This window comes from Somniosus microcephalus, chromosome 34, assembly GCF_052327205.1.
Source record: "Somniosus microcephalus isolate GS21.2 chromosome 34, FLI_Smic_1.0, whole genome shotgun sequence".
NCBI classification, from domain to species: Eukaryota; Metazoa; Chordata; class Chondrichthyes; order Squaliformes; family Somniosidae; genus Somniosus; species Somniosus microcephalus.
The window spans coordinates 9,250,748-9,264,601 of record NC_141020.1 but is presented as its reverse complement, the minus strand read 5'-3'; the positions used below and the strand labels follow the sequence as shown (position 1 = coordinate 9,264,601).

Sequence of the window (13,854 nt, the reverse complement as noted above, 5' to 3'; positions counted from 1 at the left end):
GCAGGAGTAGGTTCAGGCAAGTTTTACTTCATATTCTTGGATCTGTGGCTGTGTAGCCGGGGTTCCTGCACCAGGGACGCCTGGATCTGTGGCCGTGTACGGGGCTCTCGTACCTTTTAACTATACCTCTCTGTAATCCGGACTTTTTGATAAACCGGCACCACGCTGGTCCCGTCGGTGCCGGATAAAAAAAAGTTTCCTATAAATACTTTAATAACCAGCAAACTAGATAACTTGGCGAATCCATCCAGCACTCGTTATGCCGAGACCGAGTCTCCCGCGGTGGCCGAGTTAGACAGTGGTTTTTATTTTTGTTTGTGTTTAAAATGGCCGACCTCTGTTATCCAGAATTTTTCATCAACCGGCAGCATCCTGGTCCCGTAGGTGCCGGATCAGAAAGAGTTTACTGTATGTATATTTATTTTTAATTAATTCACGGGATGTGGCCGTTGCCGGCAAGGCCGGCATTTATTGCCCATCCCTAATTGCCCTCGAGAAGGTGGTGGTGAGCCGCTGCCTTGAACCGCTGCAGTCCGTGTGGTGAAGGTGCTCCCACAGCGCTGTTAGGGAGGGAGTTCCAGGATTTTGACCCAGCGACAATGAAGGAACGGCCGATATATTTCCAAGTCAGGATGGTGTGTGACTTGGAGGGGAACTTGGAGGTGGTGGTGTTCCCATGTGCCTGCTGCCCTTGTCCTTCTAGGCGGAAGAGGTCGCGGGTTTGGGAGGTGCTGTCAAAGAATATAGCGCCTTTAACGCACTTCACAGGAGCGTTATCGAACAAAATTTGACATTGAGCCACACAAGGGGATATCAGGACAGGTGACTAAAAGCTTGGTCAAAGAGGTAGGTTTTAAGCAGCGTCTTAAAGGAGGAGAGAGTTGGAGAGGTTTTAGGGAGGGAATTCCAGAGCTTAGGGCCCAGACAGCTGAAGGCACGGCCGTAGGACGATGGAAATTAGGGATGCGCAACAGACCTGAATTGGAGGAGCGCAGAGATCTCACAAGGTTGTAGGGCTGGAGAAGTTACGGAGATAGGGAGGCCATGGAGGGATTTGATTTAAATGCCAAGCAACAACAGTAATTTGACTTCAAAAGTAATTCACAATTGCAAGAGATATGATACTGCAAGTCTGCCTTTTAGTGTGGATTCCCAACATTCAGAACTCACGGGGTTCCCCTAGAGGGCACCGTTCACCACATGCAGGGGGGCATTCCCTCCGCAGCACGCGATGACCATTCACCTTCCAGTAAAACGCCGACTGCGCTGCCAACGCCCTTTGCACGGAGCGACCGAATGGCCAAAAAGGAGCAGCCGGAACACAGGAACACACGCACGCACGCGAGCAAAACCACCTGGGGCGGGGGGGGAAACGGCGGGGCAGCGCGCTCAAAAAGGTTTAAAGCTCTTCCAAGGAGCCCGCCAGCTTTCGAAGAGCTTGTTCCAGAAAGCTGTGCCCCGGCTGGGGGAGTCTGTGAATTTGGGACGTTTTCACCCGGGCTTGAACGTTGCAGATTTCAAGCGTTCTCCCTTTCCGCGTGAAAGGACGGGTCGCTGCGAAGGCCCGACGCAACGTGGAAGCAAAGGTTCGTTTGAAATTAAAAGTGGTCAACTTTTTACGGTTTCACTTGCAAAACCTCAAATTCTAATTCGGAACGTTGCAAGGATACAAAATAAATACAACAGGCACACAGGGAGGGAGTTCCACCACCAACAGCTTGAAACAAGAATCAAAGTAGACACTTTCGACACTTCAAAAGTTTCGTAAAGGGCTTTGGGACATCCTGTGGTCACTAAAAGGCACTGCAGAACAATGTGCATTTATATAGCGCCTACAACGTAGTAAAACATCCCAAGGCGCTTCACAGGAGCGATTGTCAGCCAATATTTGACACCGAACCACACAAGGGTGACAGGTTGGTTTTAAGGAGCGTATTAAAAGGAGGGGAGAGAGGCAGAGAGGTTTAGGGAGGGAATTCCAGAGCTTAGGGCCCAGGCAGCTGAAGGCACGGCCACCAATGGTGGAGCGATTAAAATCAGGGGATGCTCAAGAGGCCAGAATTGGAGGAGCGCAGAGATTTCTGAGCGTTGTGGGGCTGGAAGAGATTGCAGAGATAGGGAGGAGGGGCGAGGCCATGCAGGGATTTGAAAACAAGGATGAGAATTTAAAAATGCAAGTCTTTTTTCTTTCTTTCCGTCATACCTCTGAACCTTAACCAGTGCGGAGTTTGAGCTTCGCTCAGGGGCGGGAGGGGATGTTACAACAGGGCTTAGAACCTTTGGGTAGGGGAAGGAGAAGGGGGTGTGGGGGAAATAATAAATCCACCATCTAGGAGGATTCCTGCTCCTGATCACCATCCAGTGACTCCTGCCGTCAAGTGTGCAGTTGTCGGGCGAGGATGCGATCGGGCTCGACTGCGATGCCTCCCACAGTCGAACAGCCTGGTGACACCCGCCATCTAGGGTCACACATGACGAGTGGTTACTTGGCGAGGCTGGCCGACGCGAGTGGAACTGTAGCCAGCAAGAGTCGGCGGAAATTTCTTATCATTTAAAAAAAAAATACATCAATTTTCCTATCCCAATGGAGATCCATCACCTCCATTCTCCATCCCTCCAGGCTAGTGACATCACCGCTGGTGACTCACCTCATTGCCGGTAGGAACAGGAGGCCGCCATTCAGCCCCTCGAGCCTGTTCCACCATTCAATTAGATCATGGCTGATCTGCGACCTAACTCCATCTATCCGCCTTGGTTCCTTAACCCTCAACACCCTTACCCAACAAAAATCTATCGATCCCAGTTGTGAAATTTTCAATTGACCGCCAGCCCCAACAGCTTTTTGGGGGAAGAGAGTTCCAGATTTCCACCGCCCTTTGTGTGAAGAAGTGCTTCCTGACATCACCCCTGAACGGCCTAGCTCTAATTTAAAGTTTTAGGCCCCCTTGTTCTGGACTCCCAGAGGAAATAGTTTCTCTCTCTCTACCCGATCAGCTCCTTTAATAATCTTAAACGCCTCAATCAGATCAACCCCTTAATCTTCTGTACTCAAGGGAATGCAAGCCTAGTGAAGCAGCTGGGTTTTTACGACAATCCAAATAGCTTCAGGCTTGTGGAATCTTGCTGTGCACAAAATGGCTGCTGTATTTAGCCACTTAATACTGCACTCCAAAACACGATTCCTGGTATTAAATGCGGAGAGATATTTGAGAGATGGGCCTAAATTTCTTCCGATAACACTCTCGATTTGTCCCAAACTGATTTGCCTCCACCTTGGCCCAGCTAGATCCTCTGTATTCAAGTCGGCACATAGCAAAAAAAATGACTGGTGCAGTCCCGAGGTGGGGGCTGCCCGTACGATCATGGATTGCAAGTGTGCTTTAACATTAAAAGGGCAACGCGCTCGCAACACTTTGCCCCCCCCGGTTGACACAGGAGCGAGGGCTCCCTCCTTACGACGCCTCTGCCCCCTCCCCCGCCTTAGTACGATCGCACATACCCACGCTCGCCGTGCCATCGAGTACCTCGAGGGCGTGCTGCATCCCATTGGCAAATAGCATGGCATCCTCCTTGCTCCCGAAGTTCAGCCCCCAGACTTGACGCATGTCACGCCATTGGTGGAAGCTCGGAGTGGCCTGGTTATACTTGAGGCCTTTGACGATCGGACAGTTTATCACAACCTAGAAACAAAAACAGGAAAGACCTGGGGTTAGACTGGTGGGGCCCACAAGCCACAGCTAATTAAAGGAGTAGGCACCACGGGCAGATCCCCCGTACAAAGGCCGCATGGCTCAAACTCACAACCCACTTTAAAGACCGCAAACACCAGATATCATGAACCATTTCATAGAACGTTACAGCGCAGGGGCCATTCGGCCCATTGTGCCTGTGCCGGCTCTTTGAAAGAGCGATCCAATTAGTCCCGCGCTAATCCCAACTTGAGGCAGCAATTAATGACTTTAACCCCCAAAAAATCAGAAGGCTTATTGATACTTCTTCAACTATCTCTGACCAGAGTGCCACGCTTGGGCCCCATCCCAACTGACTGCCGGGGGCCCCATCCCAGCTGACCGCTCGGGGCATGAATCCCAGCTGACCGCCGGGGCCCATCACCAACTGATCCCAGCTGACCGCTATGGCCCGATCCCAGCTGACCGCTCGGGCCCGTTACTAACTGATCCCAGCTGACCGCTATGGCCCATTACCAACTGATCCCAGCTGACCGCTATGGCCCATTACCAACTGATCCCAGCTGACCGCCATGGCCCAATCCCAGCTGACCACTCAGGCCCGTTACTAACTGATCCCAGCTGACCCGCCTGGCTCATTACCTGCTGGTCCTGTTGGATTTTGCGGCCGACCACACGGAAGGAGTTGTTGCCGGAGTTGTGGTAGATGTGGACGCGGCTGAAGACTTGCGCCCCGGTGCCCGCCGGAACCCATTTCTTGTTGCCGTCATCGTAGATCATCACCGTGGCTCGAGCTTGGCAGATGCTCGTCTCACTGAAACAAACAGGGAAATATTCATTATCGGGGGAGAGCCAATCAGAAGTATTCAACATTCCCAAATTTAAAGAAAACCATCAGATCTCCCATGGAGCCGCTCATAGCAAGTCTCTTTAAATCTGGTTTCTCGCCTCTCCTAGGAGATCACATGGTTTCAGGTGGCGTGGTGTGTGTATATTGTGGGGGGACAGGCTGGATGGACCCGAGTGTCTTTTCCTGTTCATCATTGTTCGTGGGCAAGTCAGTGGACGTACTGTTTTATGGCAACACGTCGGGAGCAACCATCCCTGGAGTTCCTCCCCAAGGCAGAGAGAGAGAGAGAGAGAGAGAGAGAGAGAGAGAGGGCGTGAGGGAGGGGGCAGAGGAACGGACAGAGAAAGGCACCGTTCATGACCTCCCAACGTCTCAAAGCGCTTTACAGCCAATGAAGTACTTTTTGAAGTGTGGTCACTGTTGTAATGTAGGAAACGGGGCGGCCAATTGGTGCACAGCAAGCTCCCACAAACAGCAATGTGATAATGACCAGGCAAATTTTTTATTTTTTATTTTTTATTTTTTTAAAAACAGTGATGTTGATTGAGGGATAAATATTGGCCAGGGATCACCCCGAGCTCAGAAGCCTCAACCAGTGAAAGGTCCCAATCCCCCTCATCGTGCTCAAATTCCCCCCCCCCCCCACTGAAACTTGCTCCCACCGTGCTGCATCAGGATTACAGAGACTTTGGAGTTCTGTAATAGTCTGCAGCTCCAGCTCCAGCTCACCGTGGAATCCAATCTGCCTCATTTATAATCACAGGATTTAGATTCCACAACACAGGCCGCAGAAAGAGAGTGACGCAGACTGGAATCTCGACAGCGTTTCACTGCTCTTCTCACAGACATCTCAAACCACTTCACATTCAATAAAAAGAAAAGGGCTTGCATTTGCTAAAGCGCCCTTCAACGTGCCAAAACGGTGCACAGCCAGTGAAGCACTTTTTGAAGCGTAGTCGCGGTTGTAATGTAGGAAACGTGGCAGCCAATTGGCGCACAGCAAGCTCCCACGAACAGCAATGTGATAAATGACCGGATAATCTGGGTTTTTTTTTTGGTGGACACCGGGCGGACTCCCCTGCTCTTCTTCAGCCGTGTCAGCCATGGCTCAGCGGGTAGCACTCTCTCTCTCCCTCGCCTCGGAGTCAGAAGGTTGTGGGTTCGAGTCGCCACTCCAGAGACTGGAGCACAAAAATCTAGGCTGACACTCCCACTGCGGTACTGAGGGAGCGCCGCACTGTCGGAGGTGCCGTCTTTCAGATGAGACGTTAAACCGAGGCCCCGTCTGCGCTCTCAGGCAGACGTAAAAGATCCCAGGGCCACTATTTCGAAGAAGAGCAGGAGAATTATTCCCAGTGTCCTGTGGCCAATATTTATCCCTCAATCAACATCACTAAAACAGATTATCTGGACATTATCACATTGCTGTTTGTGGAAGCTTGCTGTGCGCAAATTGGTTGCTGCGTTTCCCACATTACAACAGTGACTCCACTTCAAAAAGTACTTCATTGGCTGTAAAGCGCTTTGGGGCGTCACATGGTCCTACAGAAATGCAAGTCTTTTTTTCTTTTAATAGTTCCACAGGGTCAACCGTTACCTGAACAGAGCACCAGTTTTATGCCTGCCCTGAAGTTCAGCGCAGCACGTCCTCAGTACTGCAGTGAAGCGCCAGTCGAAAACATGCGCTCAAACACCTGGTGCGGTACGCAAACCCACAACCGTCTGATTCAGGAGACAGCGCTGCCAACTGAGCCAAGCAAACACGATGGAAAGACTTGCACATATACAAGAACAATAGAAATCAAACAGGGAATTCAGAAGGAACTTCTTTATCCAGAGAGTGGTGAGAATGTGGAACTCGCTACCACAGAATCAGAGAATCACAGAATCCCCACAGTGCAGATAGAGGCCATTTCGGCCCATCGAGCCTGCACCGACACATATCCCACCCTATCCCTGTAACCCCATGTATTTAATCCCCCAACACTAAGGGTCAATTTATCATAGCCAAATCAACCTAACCTGCACATCTTTGGACTGTGGGAGGAAACCGGAGCAGCCGGAGGAAACCCACGCAGACACGGGGAGAATGTGCAAACTCCACACAGACAGTCGCCCGAGGCTGGATTCGAACCCGGGTCCCTGGCGCTGTGAGGCAACAGTGCTAACCACTATGCTACCGTGCCCAGGGAGTGGTTGAAGCGAACAGTATAGAAGCATTTAAAGGGAGGCTAAATAAACATGAGGGAGAAATAAATAGAGGGTTACGCTGATAAAAAAGAAAAAAAGAGTTAGATGAGGAAAGACTGGAGGAGGCTCGAGTGGAGCATGGACTGGTTGGGCAGAATGGATACAAGGCACAGAAACAGGCCAATGTAAAAAAGTGCAGGAGATAACCAGCAGGTCATTCTGCTTCTGAAACGATGTTCAGGGTCCCACCCTCAACCACCGCAACCCACTGTACACAACATGGTTGTTTGAAAGTCACGACGTGGGGCTTTATTTTCTGGCTTCTGGGCAGTAGGTGAGCTGGCTGGTGTCGGGGAAGTCATTGGGCAGTACTGGCCAGTTGACCGCTCAGCCCATCCAGAGTAGAGATAGTGAGCAGTGCCTCCAGCGACGGCTCGGCGGAGAGACGCTCCCCTGCCTTGACCAATGCTGCCTTATTTTAGTGAATAACCCATTAGTTAGGATGTTAGGAGCACTATCGCCTCACACATGGCTGTGGCTTCACAAATTCTGAGCAGGGCAGGAAGAGAGATGACTATCAGTGACTCAGAAACCGGTATGTCATCACTGGATAGACACGACTTAAATTAGAGGCAATTAGTTAAGAAATTTCATCTCTGTAAAAAGAGCAATTACTTCCATTTTTGGAAATAGCATTGAAGGATCTGGCTGCTTTCCCCACCCCTATATTATCTGTTCAGTAGCAGCAGCGCACTTGAGGAAGGAAGAGTTGAGCACAGGAAAGAGGAGGCCGTAAACAAAAAAGTCCATAATACCAAGAGAGATGGCCCCCGAACAGCTCTCTCAGGACATGGCCCTGCCCCATTCCCCCCATGGCACCTACATCACCCGGTGTGGGACTAGAGATGGTTCCATCTCCCATCTTTATTGTGGCTTGAAAAGGGGAAGGGACGACAGCAGCAACAATAGGACCTGGATAAATACATGTTAGGGACCTCGTGGCACATTTGGGCGGACATCTTTTGCCCTTTGGGACCTGGTTCGAATCCAACCCGGTCTGCTGCCTGTATGGCTCCCGTGAAATGAGCCTTAACCCATTCCTACAGGGCCCGAAGTGTCTCTAATTCACAACCAAGAGGCAACAGGACAGTCGGGACGGGAAATGGAAGAATTAGACACTGGCGCTTATAAAGTTGCCAGAAAAAGCGGTCAACCTGAGGATTGGAATCTTTAGAAATCAGCAAAGGGGGACCAAGAAATTGATAAAGAAAGGGAAAATGGAATATGAGCACAAACTAGCGAAAAATATAAAAACGGATTGTAAAAGCTTCTATAGGTATGTGAAAAGGAAAAGACTGGCGAAGGTAAATGTAGGTCCTTTACAGACAGAGACGGGAGAGTTTATAATGGGGAAATGGCAGAGAAATTAAATAAATACTTTGTTTCTGTCTTCACGGGGGAAGACACAAAAAACCTCCCAGAAATACGAGAAAACCAAGGGTGTGGCGAGAATCTATATATATATAAAGCGGCTCTTCTGTCTGTCCCGATGTCTGTCTGTCTGTCTGTCCGTTCTCTATACATTTGAAAGTTACAGAGCGTACCGACGCGCGTGGTCGCCTCAAAAGAAAGCTTGCGATTCCGGACCAGTCATAGGCGTATTTACGTTTCGGCCGGACAAAAATCCCGCCCGCGGTATCCCAAAAACGATCAGCGTTCCGCTCATTAGCATCTCATTAGCGACCGTGTGACGTCGAAGTCCACCAATCGGACGGCGGGTTCCTTCCTACAGTTGAGTGTCGAGTGACTCGACGATTGACCAATCCTACGCTTCGGTGACCTGACCGGTCGACCAATCGGTGCGTGTGTGGGCGGGCCTTATCCTTCTGAACCGAGGTGAGTGGCCGCCATCTTGATTTTTCACAATTTTTCCCCCCACACTTTGTGTGCGTTAGGGAACTAAGGTAAATATTTTAATGATGTGTTAGGGAATTAAATAACAATTTAATAAGGGGGGGGGGGGAAGGAGAGCCTCAGGAAATCGCGGGGGGGGGGGGGGGGCAAGCCTCGGGAAATCGTGGGGGGCTCGCGCCGACCGCACTGACCGCGCATGCGCCGCCCTCCCGCCCACAGCGGCCGTCCATCAGCCGCGCGATACGCGGGGGACCTCAGCTCCGGACCTCAGGCGCTAGGCAGGGGGAGGGGCCGGAGAGAGGGACAGAGGGGAGTGGGGGAGGGAGGGAGACAGGGGAGGGGAGGGAGGGAGAGGAGGGGAGGGGAGGGAGAGGAGGGGAGGGGAGGGAGGGAGGGAGAGGACAGGGAGAGGACATGACAGGGAGAGGGGGGACACAAAGGGGCAGGGAGACCAAGCGCCCCAAAATTGCCCTCGCAACGCGGGGCTCCCCAGCTAGTGAGGAACTTAAAGAAATTAGTAAAAAAAGCAGTACTAGCAAAATTAATGGGACTAAAAGTCGATAAATCTCAAGGACCGGATGACCTACATCCTAGGGTTTTAAAAGAGGTGGCCATTGGGATAGTGGACGCATTGGTTGTCATCTTCCAAAATTCTAGAGATTCTGGAACAGTTCCTGCAGATTGGAGGATAGCAAATGTAACCCCGCTATTTAAGAAAGGGAGAGAGAAAATGGGGAACTACAGACCTGTTAGCCTCACATCAGTAGTTGGGAAAATGCTGGAATCTATTATAAAGGATGCAATAACTGGGCATTTAGAAACTAATAGTAAGATTGGGCAGAGTCAGTGTGGATTTATGAAAGGGAAATCCTGTTTAACAAACCTATTGGAGTTCTTTGAGGATGTAACTAGTGGAGTAGACAAAGGGGAAATGGTAGATGTGGTGTATCTGGATTTTCAGAAGGCCTTCGATAAGGTGCCACACAAAAGAGGTTGCTGAACAAAATTAGGGCACATGGCATTGGGGGCAATATACTAGCATGGATTGAAAATTGGTTAACAGACAGAAAACAGAGTAGGGATAAACTGGTCTTTTTCAGGATGGCAGGCTGTGACTAGTGGGGTACCGCAAGGATCGGTGCTTGGGCCCCAGCTATTCACAATCTATATCAATGATTTGGATGAGGGGACTGAATGTAACATTTCCAAATTTGCTGATGATACAAAGCTAGGTGACAGTGTCAGTTGTGAGGAGGATGTGAAGAGGCTTCAAGGGGATCGTGACAGGCTCAGTGAGTGGGCGAGAACATGGCAGATGGAATATAATGTGGATAAATGTGAAGTTATCCACTTTGGTAGGAAAAATAGAAAGGCAGAGTATTTCCTAAATGGTGAAAGATTGGGGAATGCAGATGCTCAAAGGGACCTGGGTGTCCTTGTACACGAGTCACTGAAAGTGCAGGTGCAGCAAGTCATTAGGAAGGCAAATGGTATGCTGGCCTCCATTACAAGAGGATTTGAGTACAAGAGTAAAGAAGTCTTACTCCAATTATATAGGACGTTGGTGAGACCACACCTGGAGTACTGTGTACAATTTTGGTCTCCTTATCTAAGGAAGGATTATACTTGCCATAGAGGGAGTGCAACGAAGGTTCACGAGATTGATTCCTGGGATGGCGGGGCTGTCGTATGAGAAGAGATTGAGTAAACTAGGCCTGTAGTATCTTGAATTCAGAAGAATGAGAGGGGATCTCATTGAAGCATAGAAAGTTATTACAGGGCTTGATAGGGTGGATGCTGGGAGAATGTTTCCCTTGGCTGGGGAGTCTAGAACCAGGGGCCACAGCCTCAGGATAAAGGGTAGGCCATTCAGGACTGAGATGAGAAGAAATTTCTTCACACACACGGTGGTGAATCTTTGGAATTCTCTACCCCAGAGGGCTGTGGAGACTCAGTCATTGGGTATATTCAAAACAGAAGTCGATAGATTTCTGACTAGTAAGGGCATCAAGGGATATGGCGATAGGGCCAGTGAATGGAGTTGAGGCAGAAGATCAGCCATGATCTCATTGAATGGCGGAGCAGGCTCGAGGGGCCGAATGGCCGACTCCTGCTCCTATTTCTTATGTTCTTATGTTATGAGCAGTAGAGGGAGATCTTAGGGGGTTGGTACTGAGGCATATTGTAGGGACAGTGTAGAAGGAGCTTTACTCTGTATCTAACCCGTGCTGTACCTGCCCCTGGGAGTGTTTGACGGGACAGTGTAGAGGGAGCTTTACTCTGTATCTAACCCGTGCTGTACCTGCCCTGGGAGGGAAAGGGGAAGAGAAGATTGAGACATAAACACCATTTTGCAAATTATTTTTCAGTTCAAACAGATTACACACGCTATCTTGTGAACTGGGGTGGGAGGGGCAGGGGTACAAGCTCGAGTCAGTCAGCAGGCAAAAAGAAAAAGAGGTGGACACAGGAAGTACAGAGACTGGCCCCAGCGGCTGACAGATCAGTTGCACTGGTATGGGAAGAATGTTTGTTGGGTAAATTGATGTAATGAGGAACTTCCAGCTAAACCACAAGATTGGGTCTCAGCTTAGCAACGAGCCATTACCAGGAAAAGGAAGTCGGTTAGCAATATTCAACTAGCGTCGCACACTGAAATTTGTAGTAAACTCGGTGAACATTAGCAGAGAGGCGAGAGACAGGGTTCGTTCAGTAACCTATAAATCCACACACACACGCTCATGCACACTCGCTGACACACACGCACACACTCACACACTCACTCGCACACACTCACTCGCTGACACACGCACACACTCGCTGACACATGCACACACTGACACTCAAAAAAGGTTTAATTAAATTTGAGGCTTCTCTTCATTTGTGAGCTGCTTTGAGCAGGTTATTCGACTATGGGCGGCATCGCAGCACGAGTCCGATCCCATCCCCACCGCTACGCGCGCAATCGCCAAACGCGAGGCATTGGCTCGAGATCGGGATTGAGAGCCAATGTTCACCGTAAGCGGCGCAGCGCTCCGGGGGTCCCACGCAGCTGGCTTTTCAATCGAAAAAACCACACGCGCAGTATTTTGAATGGGCTGGCCCGGGAATTTTTTTTTTTCCCCCCCCCAGAGCCCAGGGGCTGAGGGAGGGATTCTCAGCTTTCAAACCCAGGCTTTTGGCATCTGCCGTGGCTCGGTGGGCAGCGCACTCTCGCGCCTCCGAGTCAGAAAGTTGTGGGTTCGAGTCCTGCTCCAGAGACTTGAGCACAAAAATCTAGGCCGACAACAACAACAACTTGTATTTATATAGCGCCTTTAATGTAGTAAAACGACCCAAGGCGCTGCACAGGAGTATTTGAAGACAAAAAATTTGACACCAAGCCACATAAGGAGAGATTAGGGCAGGTGACCAAAAGCTTGGTCAAAGATGTAGGTTTTAAGGAGCGTCTTAGAGGAGGAGAGGTAGCGAGGCGGAGAGGTTTAGGCAGGGAATTCCAGAGCTTAGGGCCCAGGCAACAAAAGGCACGGCCACCAAAGGTTGAGCGATTATAATCAGGGATGCTCAAGAGGGCAGAATTAGAGGAGCGCAGATATCTCGGGGGGTTGTGGGGCTGGAGGAGATTACAGAGATAGGGAGGGGAGGGGGGGGCGAGGCCACGGAGGGATTTTGAAAACAAGGATGAGAATTTTGAAATCGAGGCGCTCCCAGTGCAGTGCTGAGGGGAGCACTGCACTGTCGGAGGTGCCGACTTTCGGATGACAAGTTAAACCGAGACCCCCCGTCTGCCCTCTCGGGTGGACGTCAACGATCCCCTCCCTACTTGTAACAGGACGAGGGTTCAGTGCACGGATTAATCCACCCCAGCGCACTGCTGTTTTGAAACATACAGATTTGTCACTTTGGTGTGCTGTACTTTATAATGGGAGAGGAAGTGAAATCGAAGACATTCAAACATGTAGATTTTGAACCAAAAAAAAAAGTACAGACGCCTTTGAAATACAAAAGCCCCCTCGCTTTCTCATAGAATCATGCGGCACAGAAAGAGGCCATCAGTCCATCGCGCCTGTGAAAGAGCTCGCCAATTAGTCCCACTCCCCTGCTCTTTCCCCACAGCCCTGCAAATTTCTCCTTCACAAATATTTATCCAATTCCCTTTCGAAAGTTATAAATGAATCTGCTTCCACCGCCCTTTTCAGGCAGCGCTTTCCAGATTGTAATGACTCGCGTCTTGAAAGTGCTGATTGAAGGTGTATTGCCCTCTCGGATTCTGTGCCTGCTTCCCCACCCCCTCCGCACAACATGCGAGCGCACGCAGGCGTCACACAGGCCGAGCTGCGGCTCGCCCTCACCCACCGGCGATTTTCGCAGAGTTAGCAAGTCCCTTTCAGAGACGCGTTTGTGTAGCTCACCATCACAGGGCTGACGTTTCAGGTGACCAGTCACCAATCACCCGGAAACACTTGGCACTACTCGAATACACGGCGGGTCCCAGCATGCCCGGCACTGAGGCTTTGCCTCTTGTGCGAGATAGTGTGCAGGGCTCCAGTTAACCCATAGTGTACACACACTCGCTCCGATTCACACACACACACTCGCTCTGATTCACACACACACTCGCTCTGATTCACACACACACTCGCTCCGATTAACACACACACACTCGCTCTGATTCACACACACACACACTCGCTCTGATTCACACACACACACTCGCTCCGATTCACACACACTCGCTCTGATTAACACACACACACTCGCTCTGATTCACACACACACTCGCTCTGATTCACACACACACACACTCGCTCTGATTAACACACACACACACTCGCTCTGATTAACACACACACACACTCGCTCTGATTAACACACACACACACTCGCTCTGATTAACACACACACACACTCGCTCTGATTAACACATGTACATTTATACAAACTCCCTCCAGAGCTCAGTGGGCTACACTGGTGCAGCATGGAGCTATACCGACCTGGACATCCCAGGTATAAAAGAAAGAAAGACTTGCATTTCTATAGCACCTTTCACGCCCACTGGACGTCCCAAAGTGCTTTACAGCCAATGAAGTACTTTTAGAAGTGTAGTCACTGTTGTAATGTGGGAAACACGGCAGCCAATTTGCACACAACAAGCTCCCACAAACAGCAATGTGATAATGACCAGATAATCTGTTTTTATGTTGATTGAGG

At 50.2% G+C, this 13,854-nt stretch overlaps 1 protein-coding gene across 4 annotated transcripts in view; it reads right to left on the bottom strand.

Moving 5' to 3' along the window:
* The window catches only part of vaspb (vasodilator stimulated phosphoprotein b), a 99,583-nt gene that overhangs the window by 27,744 nt on the left and 57,985 nt on the right, over nt 1-13,854 (bottom strand). For 3 of the 4 annotated variants that reach the window (XM_085973349.1, XM_085973352.1, XM_085973351.1), the window contains exons 2-3: nt 4,332-4,503; nt 3,500-3,680 (exon numbers count right to left, since the gene is read on the bottom strand). In XM_085973349.1, the coding sequence (XP_085829475.1) occupies nt 3,500-3,680; nt 4,332-4,503 (353 nt within the window). Of the gene's footprint in view, nt 1-3,499; nt 3,681-4,331; nt 4,504-13,055; nt 13,160-13,854 lie in introns of those variants that run through there. The other variant, XM_085973350.1, reaches the window with a different exon arrangement.